This window comes from Cottoperca gobio, chromosome 19 (assembly GCF_900634415.1).
Source record: "Cottoperca gobio chromosome 19, fCotGob3.1, whole genome shotgun sequence".
In the NCBI taxonomy this organism is placed as follows: domain Eukaryota; kingdom Metazoa; phylum Chordata; class Actinopteri; order Perciformes; family Bovichtidae; genus Cottoperca; species Cottoperca gobio.
Window position 1 is genome coordinate 7,058,517 of NC_041373.1, and position 24,698 is coordinate 7,083,214.

Below are 24,698 nucleotides of genomic sequence, written 5' to 3' on the forward strand. Positions count from 1 at the left end.
CTGTGGTGTGAAGATGGAGGGTTGATGGTAAACAGTCTAAAAACTGACAAGCAAACCAGAAGAAAATCTAACAGACAGAATCTTAAATGACAAAAGACAAGATTATCAGAGATGGACATCTTACTTACACAATATATGACATCGTGCCCAAAAAACACTGTGAAATTAGATACAATTTTCAGAAATGTGCACATCTTCTAACAAAAATACTTTAATTTAAGAAATTGTGCTTTTTTCATACACTTTGCCTGTAATACAGATTTACTAAAAATAAGAGCAAAAACCTATATTTTTAAGATATAAGTGTATTTAAGGGTCAACATTTTTAATTATAACGTAATGATTGATTCAAGTCTTAAGGTATGCTAAAACAACATACAGAATAGGATCATTGCTGTAATGTAACTAAGTACATTTACTTACTATTGCTATAGGTATTTAAGCACATTTAGTTGCCATTACTTGTTCTACCTATGCTTTTTCACAGTAGTTATCATTCACACAATCACATCCCACTCAGAAGAGGGAAAGGGTGCAATGCAGGCAGAATATTAATTATTTCACACTCCCACTTTGGTGTTTTTCATTTTGATTTCATCATCTCACAGGATGAGGGATTGTTGAATTGGTGCCACAGTCAATATACTCAAAGGTGTCGAGAGACAGCTGCTCCGTGTGAGAGAGATAGGAAATATTCATTGTCATTCTGGGGGGGAAAAAGAATAAAAACATTATTAGAGACAGAATTTCATAATGTTTTAAAGCTGCACTATTCAATATTTCCTATATAAAAAAACGGATCAAATAACTATGTGTAAAGTAGCGCTACACAGTGTTTTAGTGTCTTTTAGCTCTTTGTTTTGGTTTTCCAACCTACTAAAAGAACCAGATATTGTTCTCAAGAGTTGGTTGAGACCAAAACAGAGTGAAAAGGACAGAAATACAATTCTACATATTATGTTCAACAGCAATTATTGCAATGTAATATTAAGTTTAGTAGTTGAACTGGTCAGTCCATTGCTTACTGTAGTCTGCCTTACAAGAGGTTTGCTGTCATTAAACTTGAGTTGAAATGTAAACCCTTGAGATGCTTGGAATGTGAAGCAGCAAAGTTTCTGAACAGACTAAAATGCAATCCTCGGTTGCTTCTTTTACTGATTTGTTTGTCTTTCTGGTGCTCCTATTTTTCTTCAGTCGTAGCTTAGTGTATAAGTATATTTTTTATTGTCTTTGGCAAATGTTAAAGCTTTATGTGTGTGAGAGCTGCTTGGCTGAAACATCCTTATCTTTATGTCGTAAGATGTGGACAATACTGGATATCAGGGGATAACACTCTTAGGAATTGAGTGTGTGTGTGTGTGTGTGTGTGTGTGTGTGTGTGTGTGTGTGTGTGTGTGTGTGTGTGTGTGTGTGTGTGTGTGTGTGTGTGAGAGAGATATGCTGTGAAGTGGCTGCCTCCTCTGGGGATTTTCAGATTGAGATTGACACTTACTGCAGCTCCAGAAATAACGTGTGAATCTTGATAGAACTCGACTTGCAGTAAGTGCTGAAAGAGATGGAAACATGTGATGTACTGAAATCAGGCATATAAACAATAATGATGCACGATATTTCACTTTCACACAATATTTCAAACTCACTTTAAACCTTTAGCGGTAATAGACAGGTCAATTTGAATGGTGTACTGCAAAAGAACGAGGAGGGAGAAATTCATTGCAAATCACAAATACATCAACAGATTATTTTGAACGAGAATCATCCTGTGCGAAACTCACCGATTTCTGTGAGCGGGACATGATGGTGCTCATGTTAGATATCTTGGTTTTACCCATCACTTCTTCAGAGATCAAACCCTGAACGTTAAAGTCGACAATCTGAACCGGGACAAAGTTCTCGTTGGAGATGTTGATGAGGTTCTAGGAGAGAAAACACACACGCAGCTGATCAGGTGCAGCCAACACACCTTTCCATCATTAAAAAGTCTCAGGGAACTTTGTCCTTTAACTACAGGAGCTATCTACAGTCTGTCATGTGAATGCAATTCAGACTCTTCACTTTGTTGGACGGTGTTTTGACACGTACAATAAAAACGTGTAATTTGCAGGTAAAATAAGACAAACAGCAGAAAGAAATTTAACCTGCGTCAACACTTCAAAAGTAGCCTAATACTAATAATAATTAGTTCATATCTATACAGTTTACAGATAAGCTGTATATTTGTCTTTGTATAATACTGAACTGTTCTAACTTTAGTTGCTGTTCCATGGACGCAAAGGAATCCCTCTACATGCTTATACTTCATCCGTAAAGTGATTTTGTTTCAACAAAGAGGTGGCACCGAATTACACGCAGCTGTCTGCACTGCATTAATGTTCCCATTACTTACTGTGACTTCCATTTCAACTGTCCCCGGGGTGAAGTACACCATGACTGACAGCACAGACACAGGTGTTAGAGTGACACTCCGGGGGAAGAGGAAGAAGAGGATGAGACTGCAGAGGAGGAGACACACAGCCATGGAGACGCACACGTACAGCTTCCTGAAACGCAATAAAAAAAACACGCTAAATTGTAAATGACATGGTGCAACATTTACGAGCAAATCCGTGTGCATGTGCAAAACACATGTTTACATACAATTATATATTAACTGGGCAAATCCACACACACACACACACACACACACACACACACACACACATTAACAAATATCACTTACGTGCGTCTGGGCTTCAGCCTCACATCATTACACGGTATTACAGCAACTAGCTGGTCTTCATGGCCTGTCAATACAAAAGACATTAAAGTAACATCCCAGAATTAACTATTAACTTCTCCACCTCTTTCTGAAATGGAACAATTGATCTCTAATAAAGGGTGTGTATGAGTGCTGCTTGACATTTCCTTAGTGGCTGTTGTGTGATATGTGCGGAGGCAAATAGACAAATTGTGAATACCAGGTTATGATTGCTACAATGCAATTGGCTGGTGCACCCTTACATAACATCAGCTAGATTACATCAGTTTAATAATATATTACAGATGTTTGTATTAAATGAGAACAATCGAAAGGCATACTTGTTTCACTGCATGTCGGATTGCAAAGAGATTGCAACTTTTTGATGCAAGATTTCACGAATAATACACAAAATGCTGGATGTAAAGCTACCACTTGATCCTAAAATGTCTATTTTGGGGCTCGATCCTGCCACCCTAGTCATATTAAGGAATAAACTAAATCTTATGGGTTTGTGTTTACCAATGGCTTCAGGAAATAAGTAATTGTTGTGCTATGAAGAAGCTAATTTATATTCTGAAAAGTGAAAACTTTGATCACTGATTTGCTCTTTTCTCTCTGCCAGATAGGCACAGATGTCTAGTTTTTTAATGTGATGGTAAAAAGGGGGAACAAATAATAAATCAAGAGCACAGAGACATTTTACCTGTGACCATCTGTGTGCAGCTTTAACATACCTCTTAAACTGATGTGACTGTGCACTTTTTAAGATAATGTTGCTCCTGCCCAAAATATTTTGTTTTTATTTCTGTCTTTGTCTCTGTTATATATACTTTTGACGTGAGAATGTGTCTCATAACTATGTGGTTTAAAGAGATATTTGAAAAGAAAATTATGTGAAAGTGCAACACTTGTGGTGACACAGAGGCTGCTGCATACATGTTTATGACTTTCGATTTATCTTAGTTCCCTTAGTTGTTGGTTGTGTGAAATGAAAGTTATTTAAGGATGATCAGTTAGCTGCCTTTGTTAAGGTCACACAGAACCGTGAAAATAAGATTGTTTTTCATAGCAGAAAACCAACCTCTAGGAATTCGCCCGGTGCCACGACATGTGGGGCAGGTGTCTCCTGTAGAGGCTCCATTTATGGCTCCGTACGGAGGGAAATGCTTCATTGTTTTCACCTTGTCCATCCCTTTTATCACACCAGCTTACACTGTGTCTTTGCTGTTTTTCACTGGTACTTTAAAAAAAAAAGGGAAAGGAAAAATTATAAAAACTCATCAAACAGCCAAATGACAGTGTGTAGATCTGGAAGCTCAAATGTGATCAAACTTATACACGTTATTATATTCCCTAAAATATTCTGGATTTCGGCTTTTAATTGTCAAAAGTATATTAGCTTCCAGGATCACCTTTGTCGTCCCATCTCCTCTTAGATAAAACAAATATATGCAGTACTTTTACCAGTATTCTTCTTGCAATGATGCAATAATTAGCACTTACTGTGTAATGTTACAACATTTCTCTGGAGGATATCAAAGCACTGAATCATTCTGCTTTCACAATGTGCTTAACTCGTGACAACTGAGCCAAAGCTGCTATGAACTCTAAAAACTACAGAGGCATTAGTTTATTTCTAATGTAGTCAACTGCAGCTACATGCTATACTTATATAGCCTACTATAAACAGTAAATATAGTGTGTGTGTGTATATATATATATATATATATATATATATATATATATATATATATATATATATACACACACTATATTTACTGTTACCCTCTCCTTCTCAATGAAGAAACTGGACTGGTTTGTTTTGCTTGGTCATGCTGCTCTGAGGCTTCACAGTACAGTAGTCCAAATAAAAGTCAAATGTAAAACATTGCTAGTATATTCTACGTTCTCGTGTCGCTGGAGGCACAATCGTTTTCACTTAATTTTTTTAACCATTTTTCAAATAAAAGTTTGAAAAAAGCAAAAGAAACAGTCCAAATTCTTCAAAGCAATTATCTTATTAAATTAAAAAAAGAGGATAATATTTACATTATTGGCCTAATCAGTAATTGACCCTACAAGTTGAAGGTTTATTCACCAGCATTAATATATATTAATATATATTGAATTAAAAACTTGTTTCTCAGCTTTAGAGTTTACAAACTACTAATGCAACTTAAATGTTTAAAATGGCAAAGTGTGATCAATAGCCCCCACAGTGGTGAAAGGTAAGTAAACATATATTTAATATATATATATTGTACTTTTTACTTCACTACATTTATTTGACAGCTTTAGTCTCTACTTTAGACAACAAAGCATATACATACTTTATCAAATATGATGCAATATTAGTTAACTACCCAACAGTAGCCTATATAATATAGTTCAAATTAGCTCCACCTCAACCAACTACAACAGTAAAATTATACTGCATCCGTATTAATAATCTGAAACATAATAGTGCAACACTAACGGGGGCAAATTACCTTTTTTTATTAACCACAGTGACATTTCAAATGCAGGACTTTAACTTGCAATGCAGTATGTTAATATTGCAGTATTGCAACTTTTACACAAGTAGTCTAAAGGATGTGAATACCCCCATCTACCTCTACATGTGTTGGCTATATAACGCATATACAAAGCAGGATTTATATTTTAAACATTATGCCGTTTAATTATATTTATACCTCACATTTATCAAATAAGACAATCTTTGTGAAAGTGCTGCTGTTGTCTCAAACAGTAAAACATGACTTACCACACACGCAACACATGCGGGGGAGAATTCCCGCATTACTTCAGCTGACAGAAATATGTAAAAGGAGCATTTACCTCACAACACGACAACTCCGCTGGCCTCTGGCTTCTTAATCATTTAAGTTTTGAAAAGCTAAACTGAGACTACCGACAAACTCCCTCAAGTCTCTACAAAAACAAAATGTGAGGAACACTTCCTTGTTTAGACACAAGTTGGTGAAGTGTGCAGATCACATGTGCTGCTTTTCATTGACTTCTAGCCTATAAAGTACTGCAACACATAATCACACACAATCTGACTGTCGTCCATCAAAGATGCGTCTACAAAAAAAAAAAACGTATTGAATTATTGCAGGGAGTAATGGAGGAGTCCGGAGCAGCCACAGTGAGCTGTTAGATGAAGAGCTCCAAGCGACAGGTTGCACACCTCCATTCTTCACTTTCTGTGTGCAGCACAACATTAGATCACGGTGGCTCACAGGATGATGCCTAATTAGTTCCTGACTTCTTCATTAAAGTGACAATAGTTGATTTTGATGTCCCCCCCCTGTATCCAACGACCTGTAGTATTCAACTGCATTTCCTGTTACCACCAATAAAGGGTGATACCAAATCAACCAGGACTTGCCATTTTAAGTACATTTTGCTGATAATACTTTTGTAGTTTTGCTTGAAGTTTGGGTATCACAGCTGTCAAGCTAGCAGCTTGTGGAAGACTCAGATGACGCGCATTGAGTGCACGGGCAGAGTGCGCGCGGCTGGTAGGTCGGCTATCTGATCATTTCATACGACTTATTTCATTACATATTCCAGCAACAGCCACAGATACCAATTCGAAATAACATTTTGATTCAGGACTTTTACTTGTAATGGAGTATTTTGTAATAAGTGACATTTCCCTATCTCTTTTTGAGATAGGGAACAGACGCAGAGAGCGCAGACCCAGAAAACCCGGAAACACTGAACAATCAGCAGACTGGGCTTTTTCGTGAGGCTTAAAGAGACAGGCAGTGAATACGGGTATATTCAGATAGACAGTATGAGATAAATAATGTCTTTTTTCAACATTAAAGTATGTTCTAGTAGAAACCCAAAATACATATATGAACCGATCTGAGTGCTTCTTCCACCACTGTACTGCCTGCTTAGTAATGCAGTGTTGATGTACACAAGGGCTAGAGCAGGGGTCAGTGTGTGTGTGTGTAGGGGGCGGAGCCCTGCCCTTCGCGAAACAGCTGAGGGGAAACTGCGCAAAGCAAGCAGTAGACCAGGGGGGGTCAAACTCATTCACAGAGAGGGCCAACATTAAAAACTGGGACTACATCGAGGGCCAAACACGGTCCACATTTATTGAACAGGGTACACATAAAGTGCAAAAAGTTATGGAACATATTTAAGTCAACTGCAGACAGGTTGCTGAGCAGTTCAATTAAAATATCTGAGCTGCAAAGTCGGCAAATGGTCTCAGTTGATCAGCAGAATGCTGTCGGGAACACAGCGGTGGAGATGTTTGTCAGTGTTTGGAAACACGCAGTGACCAAAGTTTCCTTCTGCATCAGAGTCTCCCACAGGCAGCTCGGCATCACACATGTCTGTGATCACACGGCCCTGAAGCTGCAGGTTTAACAGTGAGATGCTTCGTTATGTCGCACAGTCCAGCTCACATCGTCCCAGAGATCTGTGCTGTGTTTCCCTTTGCTTTCCAAAAACTTTCATTTTATTCACACATTTAGATACTTCCTCAAATGTCTTTTCCCGTGGTTGTGCCATGCATTGATTTAATTACCAAAACCTGCGGGCCAGTTATGACAGACATATGATATTTTCTCGCGGGCCGGATATAATAATAATAATAATAATAATAATAATAATAATAATAATAATAATAATAATAATAATAATAATAATAATAATAATAAATTGTATTTGTAAAGCGCCTTTCAAAGCTAAAAGCAATCTCAAGGCGCTAAAATGCAGGACAACAACAAAAACAACACCAACAATAACAGACATAAGAGGTTAAATAGGTCATAATTGCCTTGAGTTTGACACCCGTGCAGTAAACACTGAAACGTGCACATAAATGAGATAAATAACGTAAGCATTTAGTTTATTTAATAAAAGAGCACGTGTTCAATGCAACACTGATACCGCTATTAGTACTCGGAGACGTGTTATTCTTAAAAAAATGCACACATAAAGTTGCATTCAAATTGATTAAATATATGGCTCTCAAGGAAATACATAAACAAATATTTGGCTTTTATGGCTCTCCCAGCCAAAAAGGTTCCCGACCCCTGGGCTAGAGCCTACAAGATGATATGTCAGTGTTATTGGCCTTGGTATATGATAGAGGTTGCATTTATTTTGTGAAATGTTCCATATATTTTTATTATTGATGTATTCTTAATAAATCACGATCATAACAGCATAAAAATGACTTCGGTTGCTGCGCCGGGAACATCCACTTCGGCAATGTTCGGGCGATGACGTCACAAGTAGAACACAGCCGCCAGTGTTCGTCTGCGTTGAAGCGTCCAGCAAAGACTGATGTCAATTATTACGAGAAAGAACGGACAACAATCGATCACCAAGGATAGTGGCAAGCGATGTGTGATATGGGGATGTGGGGCCGTCTCCAAATCTAGCTTTCTGTGGCCAAAAGATGATAACATGTTGGGTTTATGGACAAGACAAGTGCGTAGTATTTCGAACAATCAGCTATGCTCGCCAAGGAAATGAGATTCAAAAAGAATTTAAAACTGAACGCAGATGCTGTGCCTACAATACTGCCGAGACCCCAGCCAGCACAAGCCGGCACGCCTACTCAAACACGTCCGCCGGTACAGAGTCCTCCACCAAAGAGAAGACGAAATGCATTCGCCAAAAGGGAGAGCGAAGGTAAGCCGTGCTACTTGTTTAATTTATTTATTATTTCAAGCATAAAGCCATAATCGGTCTAGGCCTACTGTATGTAACGAGTTTACACCAGGTCCTAGTCGATATGTGTTATTGTTTGTAGTATTAATAACTTTAGCTAATTACACTTCATTAGCTTAATTAAGTATAGATTCAATGTTTAGAACAGGCTTCCCCATTTTATTCTGTAGTTTGAGTAAAAGCGTGAGTCTATTTAACTTTTAACGATCACCCTATTATCACATAGGTATTGAAACATTAGTGAATGAAGCCACTGACAGAACTATGGATACCTGTATGATCAGCGACCATCTATTGGACATCCACACTGGGGAGGAAGCTGTGTGTACACCAGTAAGTATACAGACTGTACTTCATCTGTACATTACAGTTGTAGTACCAGTAGACCTGCACATGACGTGTTAAACATACAATCACCACATGCATGTACATAATTCATATATTTGTTTAATTTGATATCATTGCTCTCTCAATCAATTCAATCACATCTTTTATTATGAATGTTATTAGATATTTTCTTTACACAGACATGTATAAACGCAATACAATTTCAAGCTGGTTTGAAAGATTTATTAGTAAAGTTGTGCTTTGTACATTTCAGACATGTCAGAATGAAATTGCTGTGCAGACGGATCCCCCTCCAAGGACACAACACAAGTCCATGCAGGCGCAACCACGTGTCAGGTCATATATATATAAAATTCTTGATTATAAAACATATTTTTTGCAGAGTATGTTACTGAACTCTTGACCGAGACTCAATGCTTTGTGCCAAGACAATGATGATGAGGAACCTTTCGAAGTCCCAGCTCCACTCAGCAGTCGGTGGAAGAACCTAAACAAGAGGGATGCTGTTGTGCTGTATAGAAGCAGATTCAATCACTAAACTGACATTGTGTTTTGTTATTGACTCTAATAAAGTGCTGATACTCGAACGACGTGTAGTTGTCAGATGGAAACGTAGCAAAGATCTTTTGAATGGCACATGATGGCATTCTGTGGTTCTTACCAAGTATTCCCAGCAGAATCTCACCGGCGGTATGCCATATAGTGATACATTCTGTATAATACAAGATAATACATGTCAATGGTAATCACTTCAACCTTATTTATGTGTATTCTGTAACTTTGCCAGAGTGACCATTCTACTCCCCATAAATACATCAAAGTGTCAGAGCTCTACACATTTGTGCACACAAGTAACTAACTCATTACGTGGCTGATCACCTGCTTGTTGTCTATCCCTCTTCAAATACCTGTGGTAGGCTGTCGGCAACACCCAAACATCCAGACACTTTGATTGGAATCCTGGGTGATCTGTTATGCAGGTTATATTTGCACCATGTCCCTCATATTCATTGAATTCCTCCATGACATCATTTTCTTGGCAGCAGCTCTTCAATTGCTTCCATACTTTTACAGTTTTCACATGTACACCTAAATGTACAAAAGAAGAATGGTAAGGACATGTACACAATATGCAATATCCAGAAAAAAGGCCAATATTACCGTCTTCTTAATGTCATACTATTTATATGCCTGTGTTTGACAACAGGCTCGTAAGCACTATAGGTGAGACGGTCAGTATACAGACTATACTTTATAAACCAGCACTGTCCTCCGGTCTGTTTTTTAGCTAATAGCTAATGCTTTATATACAGCCTCCTAATATATGACGTTTGACATCAGACACAACGATAGAACCTCAACGGTAGAAACTTCGAGAAAGAATCAAGTTATCAAGCTTTACAGACGTCGATGTGTCCAAGTAGAGAAGTAATTGAATATTTAGCTATCGATTGCGGACAACTAGTCGGGTTCATAAAAATTCTCGCTAGCAAGCTAACGATAGCTATCGATTTATTTACGATCGAGGATAATGTTACGTTTTGTTATGATGTATTTACTATATATTGAGAAGTTCTATGAACTATAGTCAAATGTATATACCTGTCTGTGTTCTGTCTGTGTCGCACAGGATCTCCGCCAAATCCAGGATCACCGTCACCATCATCCGCATGTTCGCTCCCGTCTGTGTCTCCATCTTGAATACTGTGTCTCGCGCTGCTCTGTTTGCACCACGTTAAACTCGCCTGCATTATCTAAATCCACGACACCGGCATCCTCTTCAATAAACTCCTCTTCTTGAAGGTGCAACGAGTCGGCTCACTGTCACTCGATTCTGTCGAAATATCCGAGCCAGAGTCCGACATCGCCACGTCTGCCATGTTGTCTGTGTATTCAACTGGTGGACTGTGTTCTACTTGTGACGTCAGAACACGGCGTCGGCTGTTTCCGGTATGTCAACATCGGTGGTCGACATACTAAATCATGATTTATCAAATACTGCGGGCATAGTGTCATCATTTTACACCAGAAATAGCATTTACTATCATCAGTAGAAATTCATGTTTATCATTTCGTACGCCCTTTAACATGTTAAACCCAACTTCATTCTGTCAAAAATGCAGTATAATCAGTACTCTAGTGTATGTAACCTCTGTACTTTTGACACCATCCAGTTATCCTAGAACAGTCTGTACTCCTGTATATAATGACCTGCAGTGTCTGACGTGTGACATGACCGACATTTACACAACTCATTAACAGACAAGAGACAAGAGAGATGTGCAAATAGTTTATTGGTGGATTGACAGTAGAAGGGGATTTAATGTATACACTCTGTGACAGAGGAATAATTTGACAAGCATAGCAGATATATTCAGAATTATTCTCTCTAGAGGATGATTCTTTAACACGTGGACAATCAACAGAAGGAAATATGGTCCAAACAAATCCTCAACCAGACACACAGGATCCAAAATAACAGACATTAACTTAAATCTGCACACCACAAATGTCAAAATCACCACATGTATGATTACATGACTTTATCAGTAAACTAATAATCAGGGTTCATGAAGGCAATGTAATAAAATATGCTTGGTTCCACTATGAAAGTGAGGAATGTGTTAGAGACATCTCGGATTTGGATTAGTGTTAAATGACTGTTTCAGCTGAACGAGGAAACGAGAAGATGCAGGCAGGGGGATGTTGTATAATGACGCAAACTAAGCGGACATTTTCTACCGTGACTGTGCTAAGACCACGAGAACACGACTCATCTCTAAAGCCTCTACCTGTCATGCAGGTGTCTCCTAAAAAGCAGTAGAAAACATCTCGAGTCTGAACGATGATCCGCTCCGACAGTTTTTGTATACATTCCACATGTCAACGTCTAAAATAACAGTACTCTGATACAGAAAAAAGATTGCATTGTTTAGGCAGATTTCACTACGATAATCAAGAAAAGTCTTAAATATTCTCAGTACTGCACTGCTGACTCTTAACACCCAGAATATCCACATAGCTTCAGTAGCATCGTCTTAAATAAGAGCCGGCTCTTCAGAACATTTCTATCTTTTGTGACATTCAACAATATTAATTTTCATTGCTCTATTTGTGAGAAGAATCTAGCCAAGCCCTGTCAAAAGACAATAATTTTTCAGTGCCGAGGAAGCAGCTACAACAGCCATACAAACACTTAAGATGAAGAGCGGAAATACGCACTTTTGTCCTGTCGTAACTACAGCTCCTGCTCCCTTTGACCAGGTAAACAAGGCGTGGCAAAGGTTAACCACTATTCATAATAATTTAAAAGCGTAGATATGGTTAATTCTGTCAAAAACGTTGAAGCTAAATTATAAAGGCAAAAGGAATAAGAAGCCCAGAATTATTTTCAAGTTCAAGAAATAAATGCTCCTCTTTCATTTTTGTTCTACGTTTAGTGACATTGTTGTCTTATTACCGTTACTATCGGTCCAAAATAACTATCCACCCTTTGGAAAATCAAATCAATTGCACAAATCATAAACAGCTTTTCTTTGTCTTTGCTTTACATAGTTCAAAATAAATCTAGACACAGTAAAGGCTGAGATATACGCAGGTCATAATGAAATTATTCTCTTTACATTATGTTTAAAAGTCAAATAAAATCCTTTTACAGAATCCTTCACTTTCCTCTCGCTCAGCGCTGAGTGTTGACAGCTTTGTTCTGGCTCTCCTCGGCCATCTGCACCAGCTCGTTGACGGTGTGCAGCAGGCTGTAGCCGTGCTTCCTCAGCAGCCGCTGGTTGAGCCGCTGGTCTCTGAAGCCCATCTCCAGCAGCATCGCCATCAGGGAAGGATCCTGCCTGGTGGCCGGGTCGATGCCTCGCTGGAGGGCGAGGAAAAGAGATCATTTATTTTTTATCATGTAGAGAGATTTACTCAAGTAGTGTACCATTTTGATGTGGTTTACTTTTTATGCTACTTTATAAATTCTACTAAAAATATTGTACTTTTTACTCCACTACATTTATTTGGCAGCTTTAGTTACTTTGAAGATTTTGATTATTTATACAAAATATAAATCAACTAATCAGTTATTATAGATTATTATAGATTAAGCTACCCAGAAGATAAAGTATAAACAATGTGCCCCACCATTATCAGCTGCAACACATTTGATGCATCAAAAATTATAATCCAATAATATAATATATATTAATCTGAAAGGGTTCATTCTGCATAATGAGAACTTTTACTTTTGGTATTTGACGCCAATACTTTTCAGTATAAGTGAAGTTTTGAAAGCAGGACTTGTAACACAGTATTTCCACACAGTGGTATTACTGCTTTTACTTAAGCAAACAATCTGAATACTTCCTCCACCACTGAAAGCCACTACTGGTCTGGTGGGTTGATGCATATTCACAATGTATTCAAGTGCCAAAACCTCACATTGAATATTGGTGAGATTCCAAGAATGAATGCAAATTCAACCCTGCAATCTTTTCAAATCCGCAAAAGCAGTCAAATTAGAACAATGTTTGCCAATTTCATCACGCCTTTCTGCGTAAATATAATGTCATTTCAAAGCCACTTTTATGAGCCAAAAAAAAACCGCAGCTCTGGCATATAAAGCTGTTTTGATGAACTTTGAGTTCTGACATAGATAAACTTTCATTTGAACCTGTGTGTGTCCACCTGATGATATTTACTCTCTTTCAGCTCTGTGTCGGTCCAACAACTCCTAAAAGCTCCACTTTGTTCACCAGCTAGTCGCTAACTTTGTCTGTCTGCTGTTTTGTGCTGAGCAGGTTTTGTAAAACCGGTTTATTTTTAGCTTGAAACAGCTGTCTGCTGTGGCTGGAAATGTGAACCAAAACAGTGAAGTTGTTTGTAAAAAAAACAAAATAATGAGCTGAAAGAGGCTAAAAGGCGCAGTGGAGCTGATTCGGGTTTGTTACTACAAGCAACTACTTTCACATTACACATAGAAATTTGATCCATTGTTAATATAAGAATATTTATTATATTGTGTGTGTATGAATATATATAACAGAGACAAATTGATTCCCCCTTGAGGGATTAATAAAGTATATATTGTTACATTATTAAATAATAAGGCTAATGATGCAAAGTCACGTTGGGATGCAATTATCACAAAAATTACATTTTCGGAAGGACTCTTTACATCCTCTTGAATATATCTCTGCAAAGTACTTTGTTGTACTTACATTATGAGAATCATCAACTTACTTACTTATTAGAAACGTAATCTTACCCACTATAACTGTAATTGCTATGCATGTTGGATAGATTAATACAAGTAGGAATAAGTGTTTCTGTGTGATGTACCTGTATTGAGCAGTTTGGTCCAGTGAAGAGAGCTTTATAAGCGGATGCTGCCACAGAAAGGGCCCCCTTGACAAGTCCCTCTGTGATGCCTCCTTGGCCCCTTGTATAACGACAGGGATGAGGTTAGGCTGGATTATATAACAATATTGCAGAAGACAACGTGTTCCAGTTACAGTGAGACTTGTTTATACGAAGAAGTACAGATATTACAAGACAAAAATGCAAGAGCTGCATCGAATTTATGTGTTGTCATCAATTTTAGACTCTCTGTTAATAGTTATTAGATCAGGTTGTAACAAAACAAGATGATGAAGGCATATACATGAAGTCAACACAAAAGAAAAACTAAAAGCAGAAATCTCCTTCACAAAAGTGCAACATATCAAGTTACTCATATTTGTAATGCACCTTGGCTGCAAAGCGTTGCTGGGTCTGGGGTTATATGTCTCAAAGGCACTGGATGCTGAGCCGGCTGATCTTGACAGACCAGATGATACTGCAGAGTAGATAAAAAATGTAAAAAAGGAGGAAATAACACACACACACGCAAACACACATAATATAAGAGGAGGAACAGAACATTTTGCTGAAGCAACACATTCTGAACGCTTGTGTGCGAGTCTCACTTCCTGTCTTTCCACAAAGGGCAAAATGTGTTTCCTTTCTGTGAGGCAACACTGAAGTTAAACAATCAAAGTACATGTCTTATTTATGTAACACCTAAAACACATTGGTACAGATGTGGTATTGATACTGCTGTGCCATGATGCATGAATGGTAAACATCTTATGACCCAGTATGTTTTATGATACTGTGATGTGCTTATAGTAAATGTGATTCAAATAGTAAAACTCACCATTTAGGTGGACCCTTGGTTGGTGTGGCTCGTATGGATGACAGGCTGGAGGACTGGGATCCTCGGCCAGGTACAGTGCCTCAGACCTGAAGCACACAGTAAACAAAGAAGAATTAAACTTAATAAATCATGATAATAATAAACAGAATAATTATACCATCTGCATTTAGAGTGGTTCCCCTATAAGCCTCACTTCCACTATGCAATTCTGTCTACCACCGGGTACGATCTCCCGGGGGAAACAAATATTTGTTGCTATTAGTCTAAATATTCAGAAATCCAGTTTAAATAAACAAAATATCTATAAAATATCTATAATATCACTGTTGAGACATTTGGAGTTTGGAGTTTGTTTCATGCATTCTGCAGGTTTCTGCACTGCACAGGGACTATTTGTGTGGTCTAACCTGGGTGAGTAGAGGGTCGGGGGGGGCAACAGGGGGTCAGGCAGCACTGGTGGTGGCACCACCTCAGGGGTGAGCGTCACAGCGTCCAGGGTTTGGGAGGCGCACAGCATCTGGTTCACACTGCTGTGGACGGGCTGGACAGGCGGAGGCCACGTGTTCTCAGATGAATCCTCGGCCTCGACCGCCTCCTGCTTCTCTCTTAGCGGTGCCACCTCGTCTGGCTCGGAGTTGGAGTCTTCCTCTACCTCTTCCTCTACCTCTTCCTCCTCCTCCTCCTCCTCCTCTTCCTCCTCTTCCTCTTCCTCTTCCTCCTGCTGTACATCTGGATCGGCTGAGGTCTCATCAGCAGCAGCGTCAGGCTGCGACATGGCGGAGCTGTACATGGACTCGCCCAGAGGCCGGCTGGTGTCAAAGCAGACTGGGAGGACAATGATGTAATCGTCGCAGGAGGAGACTGAGGAGGTCTGGCTGCTGACCTGAGACACGCGTGGAGAAGATGGTGGACTTCATTACATTAGAACGACTACACCAACAACTCTTAACCTCATTATATCAGAATGAACAACATACATTTACTGTAATGGAGAAGGCATTTACAAGTGTTATTGTAAAAAGATTAAAACCTCACCTCCTCCCAGTCTTCCCCTTTAGTTGCACCCTCCTCTTTCTCCTCTTGAATATCCCCTATGTTCTGCATGTCATCCAAGACCAGGACCTCTTCGTTCTCAATATCATGATGTGAATTGAATGAGCAGGTTTTCAATCGCTGAAAGAAAAAGTGAGCATTTAAAAATTACAAAAGTTGCGACATGAAACTATAACCACAAATGTTTAAAAGTAAGTTAAATGAAGCAATGTATATGTGTCAATGTATTCAACATAAAAAATTCATAAAAAAAGAAACGAGGGAAAAACAGAAGCTGAAATGGAAATGAACAGAATCCTAGAAGTCGTCCACTGACCTGGCCCTGTCTCCTCTTCCTCTGTGATCTGGTTGAGGCCCGTGTTGAGAGGCAGAGCTGAACTCTCAAGTCTAATGGCGCAGATCTCCTCATTTCCTTCCTGCACTGTCTCCGTCTTCTCAGCCTCTGCAGCTCTCTCGAAGCAAATGCTGGTGCCCCGGGAAACAACTGGAAGAAAAACGAAGAAAAAGTACCTCATTATACAGTAAACTTTAAAAGACAAAGAAATACACAGTGTGATCAAAGGAGGCCCAGTGGATTCTCACCCTGTGGTTTGTGGCTGCTGTGCTGGGCCCTGCGCAAGGGTCTGTGATCAGGGGCCTCCTCTAAGGTGAGGGAGCGGATGACTGTCTCACAGAGGAACTGAGCTCCACTGATCTCCTCCTCCCTGTCCTCATCCTGGCTCACAGGCTCCTGCAGCTCCCTCTGCTGCCTCAGTTTCACTGCAAGACAAAATACATCAAATCTTAAGAGAATAATCCACTGATTGATAGCATTGCACGTTAACAGACTCATGATGGATGATGGTTAAATTAAATTAAATTCTTTCCTGTCAAAATCTAGCACCTACATTACCCAAAATGCAACTCGACTGCAAACTTGTTATGCTAGTAGTGGCTAATGTAGCCTCCAGCCGCTAGCCTCAAAATACAAATTGGTGGAGTTCCTCAAGAGGTGTCTCCAGTGAGAGTTCACCTAACATAAATAGGCCTCAAGGTTTCTCCTATAATGATCCTCCACCTCCCTACATCACTTTTTGCCCAGCAACAGCCAACATCACATTTACACTGCACACTGAAGTTTTCTAGTACACAACAGGTCTTACCAAAAAGTTTCCTGACCCCTGTGACCTCTGCGTCTTCTTGAATCTGTGAAATGATGGCCTTCTCCAACACTGGTGCATCATGGGGCAGGGGAGATATGCAGGGAGTCAAATCTGCAAATCAGGTAGAACAAACACAACAGTTTAGACACAAAAATGTAAAAACTACAGAAATGTTTACACATATTGAAACCCTGAAGTGCAGCCATTATTTTATGTTTCTTCTAAAAGATTATCTTCTTCGTTCCTGAAAGCATCGTATATTTCTTACCCACAGGAGTGTTGTTAGGAACCTTCTCCAACTCTTGCACAATGTTTATATCCAGCAACTCAAATGACAGCAGATCCTAAAAGAAAACAGAAGACATGCAGAGAGTGTGAATGCTGTTCTATCCATCACTGATCAATCTACAGTTTGTTTTCCTACAACAGGGGGCGTTGCAGTACACAACAGTGTGTGTAAACAAAATCGAAGCCGGAGTATTGACTGAAACTACAGGATTAGGTATCTGAATGCCAGATCTTTGAGAGCGAGCACCTGTGCAGTCAGCAGGTCGACTGAGGGGAAGTAGTAGTCTTCGTGGTTCAGGTCTAACGACAAGTCCGGTCTGCTGTCCTTAGACCTTACCTCCTTCTCCTTCTCCTCTGGCCTCACCTCCTCCTTCTGAAGCACACACAAGAATGACATCATGAGTATCAGTACAGTGTGCATTCAAAGAGGATTTCCACGATCACAAGTAACACAGAGAGTAACACACGAGCGGATTTAAGGATTATTCTGGATAATGTGTTTCTTTAAATCCTAATCATAAACATCCCATTGTCTATCAATATCCTTGAGCCAGGCGTTAAATAAAGCTCAGATTAATGTGAGCGGTTGTTTGAGGATGGGAGAAGAAAGAAGTCAAATCTCAATTCAGCCACACAAAACTCTTTTCTTTTCTCTTATCATTGCTTTTTGGTGAAATATTGTTTTGTATGTCATAAGATTATGTAATGGGTTTTTTTTATGTTAAACCTGAAACTGTAATGTATATGATATATCGATTCAATGATCCAACATCATCGATGCAAAGTCAAAGCATCGATACATATCATCTTTAAGATGCGCCTTTATTTTGAAATTTCCATAGCACGTCAGTGTCACCTTTTCCAGAATCCAGTAACAAAAATGGTCAAATCATAAATATAAATGTAACCGATTGTGTTAAATGGGCGTATGATATCTTCACGTGTCGATCGCAGGCCGCTCAATCAAATCACAATCGTATCTTGGCAGACTTTGTGATACCAGCAAATATCATATCGTTGTCCAAAGAATCGGTAGAATATCATATCGGGATGGAATTTGTGATTTACACCCCAATATGAATATTTCCCTCTTAGAAGTATAAAGTGGCATGAATGGATTTAATCACGTAAAGTACAAGAACCTAACTTACTTGTGTACAACACTTGAGTAAATCTACTTAGTTACTCATGTATCACAATTAATGCCATAATCTATATGTGCATGTCAACAGTTGATGTTGTCACTGCAGCTCTACATTGTGTCATTATATATTAGACTTGCCAGTTGTTTGCTCTGATGCCCGAGTGTGTTACAGCCGTCACCGAGGTCGACCACAATGCTGCACCAGACACGCGGGCCAAACTGACACCCGCAGTGCGCCAGCCGCCAGTGGGAGGTGTACGTCCCCTCCGTCACGGGAGCGACAAAGGCCACACTGACCACTCCCACTTGTCCCGGCAGCAGCAACGGGACCGGCACCTCCCTCCTCTCCTCTGAAGCCAGGCCGAGGTTTCCCCACATGAACACTAGCTGGGTGCACGTACACACATACACAAAAACACAAAATAGGAATACACATGCGAAAAAGCACAAAGACAAGAGCATGCAGCCAAAGTCACGCATCAGAAAAACAATACACGCTCAAGTGAGGGATACACACACACACACACACACACACACACACAAAGACTTACAAACTTAAATCACAAAACAGATTCAACTGAATTCAAATGATGAACATCTCAGACAGAAAGGGCATTAGTTGTATTAGCCTGGGTAAGAAATATTAGCTGGTGTTAGTGGATATGTAGCTGAGTTGGGACTCAAAGTGGAAGAGAAGCAGAGGGGCAAAGAGAGAGTAGAGCCTGTCCTCTCGGCGGGTGGGAGGAGTACCTTAGTCTCTGAGGTCCAGCTGATAGTGCCCGAGTTCCTCATCTTCCAGTATTTGATGAACTTGGTACCAGGCTCCAGACGGGTCCCGTCCGGCAGATTTTCATCCAGAAACAAGGCAGCCATAGTAGGAACCAAGGACGTGTGCGATACCCCGGGACCCCTAGTTTCAAGTGTACAGAGCATTGTTGAAAATAGCCCTGGTTTCTTATAATACCCATCTCTTTTGTTCTCTATGAATCAAAAAAGCAGGACCCCCAGATTTTTTTTTGCAGCTCAAAAGCAATTTTTCTTAGAAAATCTATGAAGCAGCAGCAGCGGTTTTCACATTGAGGTAGTTCCAACATTTTCCACCACCCCAGAGCAGCCAGCGACACACTCATACAGACTAGATTACAAAGATGGCATATTTTTGATTTCTTTTCTTGGAAAAAAAAAGGACTTTATTGCATCCATGCTGGGTTCGAGGTACCCAGCACTGTCGGACGCCCTTCCGAGGTGGCGCTTACTCTGGACTGGAGGTCTGGGGATCAGGGACCGGGGCAGGGACGGGACCTTGGGCTGGGGCTGGACCTGAAGCAGTTTCTGAGGCAGCAGGGGGGGGCAGGGCTGGGACCTGGGTGGAGGCGGAGGCCATGTTTGTCAGGTTGGCTCTGCCTGAGGTAGAGGGCCCACTCCACTGCGGACCCCTCTTCTCCAGTCTCAGTTTCTTCTTAATTTCCTTCACTTCAGCTCTTAGCTGCCTCCTTTCAGCTTTGAGGCGCTGTCGCTCGGCCTTGCGCACTGTCCTGTCTCCTCGCCTTGGGAACCTGGTTTGAAATGTCATCAGGAACACCTATTTGTTGACTATCAAAAGTTTATTTTCCAAGAACAAAACACATACACACTCATAATTCATTATTTACGGTAATCTAGCTGCTAACATTTTTGCAGTCCTGCTTTGCATCTATTTTCACATTTATTTTTCCTCCATTAATGCAGAAGAAGTGATAGCAAAAAGGGCTAACACTGTTGCAAGTAAGAATGTCTTATTGTTTCAAGAAGTGGGAAGATTGATCCTCGGTCTTGGTGGTTTACCTCAACTCTCCCGACATGCCATGCTCAGGGATGGAGAGAGGTGTCTTGGTTCTCACAAGGTTGTGGCTGGGGTCATGGCTATGTCTGCACATCTCACACAGGATGCAGGACGGGCACACACTGGCAGGGAACAAGCCAACACAAACATTTATATGGATACTTATAAAGCTGCTCAAAGAGTACAGAAAATGCAAGAAGAAGTATTTCACAGACAAAAAGCAAACTCATGAACTCATAAAAAGGCACAAAGGTCTAGCAGATCATTAAATGTATGTGTGACATGTTCAAAGCATCACTGCTGTCACTTATTGATTCATCAGGTGAAACATTTTCCTGAATGTGGAAAATAAACACACTTATATCATAATGTGTTCCTACCTGCACTTGTAAGCCCCTTCCGAGGTGAGTTTGTTGCAGCTGCTGCAGTTTGGGGTGTAGCCAAGGGATCCAGTTAAGATGGAGGGGCCCGGCCTGGGCCCTATAGGGCCGCCACTGGCCTCAAGGGGCCCATCAGGTGACTTGTGGGTACAACACTGGCCAGAAAAGTCATTGCACATCCTTTCCACCACCTCTTTCACCACCTCATCTTTAAACTTTTAAACAAAAAAACAAGTTTGATTTCTGTTAGTAGACACGATGCATGACAATAGTATTAATCGTGCATCAAACATAACAAGTTAAAGGGGGATCTTTTATCTTACCTTCTCCATGTACGATCTAAACCACATGGGAGGTGGCTCATCTTCTGGCTTGTTCCCCTTGTTGTCCTTTACTGTGACCTGTATCAAAATACAGCAGGATTACATCAAACATATGTTCAATCATCTTACATATTTGAGTTGAGCTTGATTTAAATGATTAGACACAAACTGAACCCACAAGTCCTGTAAAATGTCCATCATTGCCAGATAAATGAAAAGGCAATGAGACTGTCCGACCTTAAACTAGATTGATTTGAGGCAACAAGTACATAGATATTTACAACTCTACTGAATGTCATTGTTTTTTACAACAATGACATTCAGTAGAGTTGTAAATATCTATGTATATTATGTCTGTCATCATATTTTATGACATCATCATCCTACAACAAATAAGATTTTTTTGTTGTTGTTTTATAAATGTAATTTATGGCGCTGTTAGTTTATACAGGTGAGTGCGTCCCTCAGTGTGCGACAAGCAGGAGAGCAAACTGTTTTTGATCGCTGGATTTGAAAAGCTAGATGCCAACAAACATGGATTGAAGCAGAATATTTTCTAATGTAAACACATGTTATGAATTTTTTTAATGATTACTTCTATTTAATTAATTAATAATAATTAATACATTTTGACTTTCAACGTTCTGGAGTTATTGGAAATGTTTGGATCACACAAGTCGGAAACAATTTGACGCAGCAACCAGTGGAACCTAACTCTACAAATATATATATATATATATATACACACACACACAAATATATATATATATATATATATAATAGTATAATATTAATAATATTAATGTAGCCTGATATTTATCTACAGCTGTGCAGAAATACTGGGTTCAAACAGAATGAAAAGATAGATATGCAAAAAAGAAAAAAAAGAAGCTGCGCAGCATTCAAGTGTTTGAATCTCCACATTATGTATAAAGTGTCAAACTATTCAGTATAGCCCTATCAAAATCAAACTACAAGAGATGATGAAGTATGCGTTCAAGATGTGTTTCTAGATTATAAATGCCCAAAACACCGTAAACACTGCACAAGTGAGAGTATAAAAGAAGAACGTGGAGGAAGAGGAGGAGAAACCGTTGGTTTCCTTACAGCTTCTCTCTCTGGTGTGACCTGTGTGCCTTTATCCACCGTTTTGACCCTTGAGGGATAAGGAGGAGCAGGTCGGAGGTCGCCTTTCAGCTCCTTCACCTCCGTCTTCAGTGGGCCTCCACAGGCCTGCCCTTTCATCTTGTACACGTTCATGTGTAACTGGTTCCCCTGCTTCTCAGCGCTCTGTGTGGAAAACAAACATGAAACTCAAACCACAGGACACTGACACAAAATCATGCACATGACACATTTGACATATTCAAGAAAACCATATAATTTACTACTATTATATGACTTTTGAAAAAATAAACTGTTTAGGATTCAATACATCAACACAGTGTAGTCGTGTTCGGCACATTTGTCCTTTAAATATCGTCTGTGTATTGCGTACAGCTATGTGAATGCTGTTACACTGGAACAAGTACATATTTTTACTGCGTTTATGTCCAAAGGATAGTTACACAATACATCCTGTCATTATGACGTAAGAGGTCATATTATGTCACGTGCTTAGAGAGTAACAGTCATGTAATGAGAAGTATTTTCTTTTCCATCTTCATTTATGCAGTGAAGGTTGACTGAATTCTACAGCCACTACAATCTTCACTAAAGTTTCCAATGTTCTGCATGACCTCTACACTTGTGTTATGTGCCGTTTAATCTTGTCTTCACTATTTGACAGAAATCCAGCAGTGCCCCAGTACCTTGATGCCTTCTTCATATTCATCTGAAATGAAAACAATTCAACAGTAAGTTGCTTAGCTACTTGTCAACATCACACATGTATGTACAGTAAAAACAACATGTCCCAGTTTTTATTTAAGTTATAGCTCAGTTATAGTATTGTATATTGTTGATAAGTATTGTATCGTTTTTTTTCTCATTATCTTTGTCTTTTATACCGTGATTAAAAAATAACTATCCATCTATTAATATGTCTATATTCTGCAGGTACAGTTTTAACCTTATTTAAATCTACATCTCTCGTGTTTTCTGCATCGTGAAATGAAGATAAGCAAACAAAAACATAAATGTTCTCACCTTGGCTGTTTATGCAAATCTGAAATAAAAGATTGAATAAGATCAGAGTGAGTCAATGATTTTACACCCAACCAAAACATCATTATAATTTTGCAATGAATGTAAAAGATCAGTGGAGGAAGAAGTACTCAGATCTTTTACTTAACACTTGCAGTACCAGAGTAGAAATACTTTTTTACAGGTAAAAGTCCTGAATTCAAAAGTATACATAAGTTATATCTGCAAATTGTACTTAAAGTATCAAAAGTAGAAGTACTTGGCCCCTGTGGCTGATAAATGATTATGTTACATAATTAGATTGTTAGTATTATAATAGCATTTCTTATTACTTTATATATTGCTGGGTAGATTAACCTGTCATAACATATGATCATTTATTATTTGATTTCTGTTTTGTATTACTAATCAGAATCTAAAAAGTATTTGTATAAAAGTAGCATAAAATAGAAATAGTATAAGTACCTAAAAGGTGTAATCAAGTACTGTACTTGAGTAAATGGTCCCCTACCTAACTATTTACATTTGACTTTATTTGGAACTAAATTATTGTTATGGTTGTTAACAAACTACAAAGTTGATTTATATGTTGTATTAATAAATGTAATCTAAAAAGAAACTAAAGCTGTCAAATAAATGTACTGAAGTAAAAGATACTATATTGGCTTCCAAAATGTTGATATATAAAGTAGCATAAAATAGAAATACTCAAGTAAACGCACTTAGTTACATTCCACCATACACACATTTATTTACGCTCCCTTACCTCTTCATTATCCTCATCAAAGTATTTGACTTGAAAGTGGTTGATCCCAAAAGACGCTTTGATCTGAAATAAATCATTTTAAAGAGTTGATTATCATTTCCTATAAACATTGTGTTATTAAATCAGATCTCCCCCCGTCCCCCCCACACGTGTAATGAAAACATCAATAATGGCACGCTGAGAAATACCTTTACAGTACAGCTAGCTACTGTACAAACGCATTATAGCAATCTGAGCCCTCTTATTGAGGTTAGCAATAAATAATTACCACTTATCTACATTTTGTCGCAACAGTATCGACTGTCCTTCAGGTGGTCTATTGTTTACGTGTCTAGGCCATGTCTGGGCCTACTTTTCACCAAACTGCGCCAGCGTTTATCCAACACGCTCAGCTAGCAGCAGCTTACCCAGGCTTCAACGGACTCCCACTCCAGTTTGTCCAAATCCTGAGCCAGAAATCTCTTCACATTCCCACGGAAATTCACTTTAATCGTAACAGGCAGCCCCATGTCAGCCGTTTATGAGCATATATAGGCTATCATTTGCGGTGACACCGGCTTATTTGATCCCTGTTGCCCTCGACTGTCTTTTCTTGTTTACATCGTCAGCTGCGTCGAGAAAAATACGGTGACGTTTTTGCGCAGGCGCAGTCAA

At 39.3% G+C, this 24,698-nt stretch overlaps 2 protein-coding genes across 3 annotated transcripts; both read right to left on the minus strand.

Annotated features, from left to right (window-relative positions):
• Positions 1 to 195: 195 nt before the first annotated feature.
• Positions 196 to 6,333, minus strand: tmem106a (transmembrane protein 106A). 2 transcript variants are annotated; one of them, XM_029456327.1, is made up of 8 exons: positions 5,579 to 6,314; positions 3,822 to 3,980; positions 2,720 to 2,783; positions 2,387 to 2,540; positions 1,776 to 1,916; positions 1,641 to 1,684; positions 1,493 to 1,546; positions 196 to 706 (listed from the first exon to the last, which is right to left on the minus strand). In XM_029456327.1, the coding sequence occupies exons 2-8, from the start codon at positions 3,928 to 3,930 to the stop codon at positions 598 to 600; spliced, it is 675 nt and encodes a 224-aa protein (XP_029312187.1). In that variant the 5' UTR covers positions 3,931 to 3,980; positions 5,579 to 6,314; the 3' UTR covers positions 196 to 597. The 2 variants fall into 2 exon arrangements, with proteins under 2 accessions (XP_029312187.1, XP_029312188.1); XM_029456328.1 differs by lacking the exon at positions 1,641 to 1,684 and having other exon boundaries at positions 5,579 to 6,333.
• A 4,733-nt stretch (positions 6,334 to 11,066) lies between these two features.
• On the minus strand, positions 11,067 to 24,683 carry nbr1a (NBR1 autophagy cargo receptor a). Its single transcript, XM_029455918.1, has 22 exons — positions 24,452 to 24,683; positions 24,045 to 24,107; positions 23,282 to 23,300; positions 22,945 to 22,967; positions 22,241 to 22,423; positions 21,134 to 21,211; positions 20,811 to 21,025; positions 20,433 to 20,552; positions 19,865 to 20,164; positions 19,359 to 19,518; positions 18,747 to 18,995; positions 17,712 to 17,837; positions 17,445 to 17,520; positions 17,177 to 17,287; positions 16,617 to 16,793; positions 16,304 to 16,518; positions 16,017 to 16,154; positions 15,389 to 15,864; positions 14,982 to 15,067; positions 14,534 to 14,621; positions 14,126 to 14,225; positions 11,067 to 12,659 (listed from the first exon to the last, which is right to left on the minus strand). Exons 1-22 carry the CDS (start codon positions 24,551 to 24,553, stop codon positions 12,471 to 12,473), a joined length of 3,294 nt encoding a protein of 1,097 aa, XP_029311778.1. The 5' UTR covers positions 24,554 to 24,683; the 3' UTR covers positions 11,067 to 12,470.
• Between the last annotated feature and the right edge of the window lie 15 nt (positions 24,684 to 24,698).

Bases quoted from the DNA above. Each gene is read 5' to 3' on its own strand.
- tmem106a (XM_029456327.1), bottom strand. From the start codon at position 3,930: ATGGACAAGGTGAAAACAATGAAGCATTTCCCTCCGTACGGAGCCATA. The intron at 2,541-2,719 runs GTAAGTGATATT...ATTGCGTTTCAG, and splicing joins AGGCTGAAGCCCAGACGCAC to GAAGCTGTACGTGTGCGTCT. The intron at 1,917-2,386 runs GTAAGTAATGGG...TTTCTCTCCTAG, and splicing joins CAGTTGAAATGGAAGTCACA to AACCTCATCAACATCTCCAA.
- nbr1a (XM_029455918.1), bottom strand. From the start codon at position 24,553: ATGGGGCTGCCTGTTACGATTAAAGTGAATTTCCGTGGGAATGTGAAG. The intron at 17,521-17,711 runs GTGCTCGCTCTC...GTTTTCTTTTAG, and splicing joins TCGACCTGCTGACTGCACAG to GATCTGCTGTCATTTGAGTT. The intron at 15,865-16,016 runs GTGAGGTTTTAA...CGCGTGTCTCAG, and splicing joins AAGGGGAAGACTGGGAGGAG to GTCAGCAGCCAGACCTCCTC.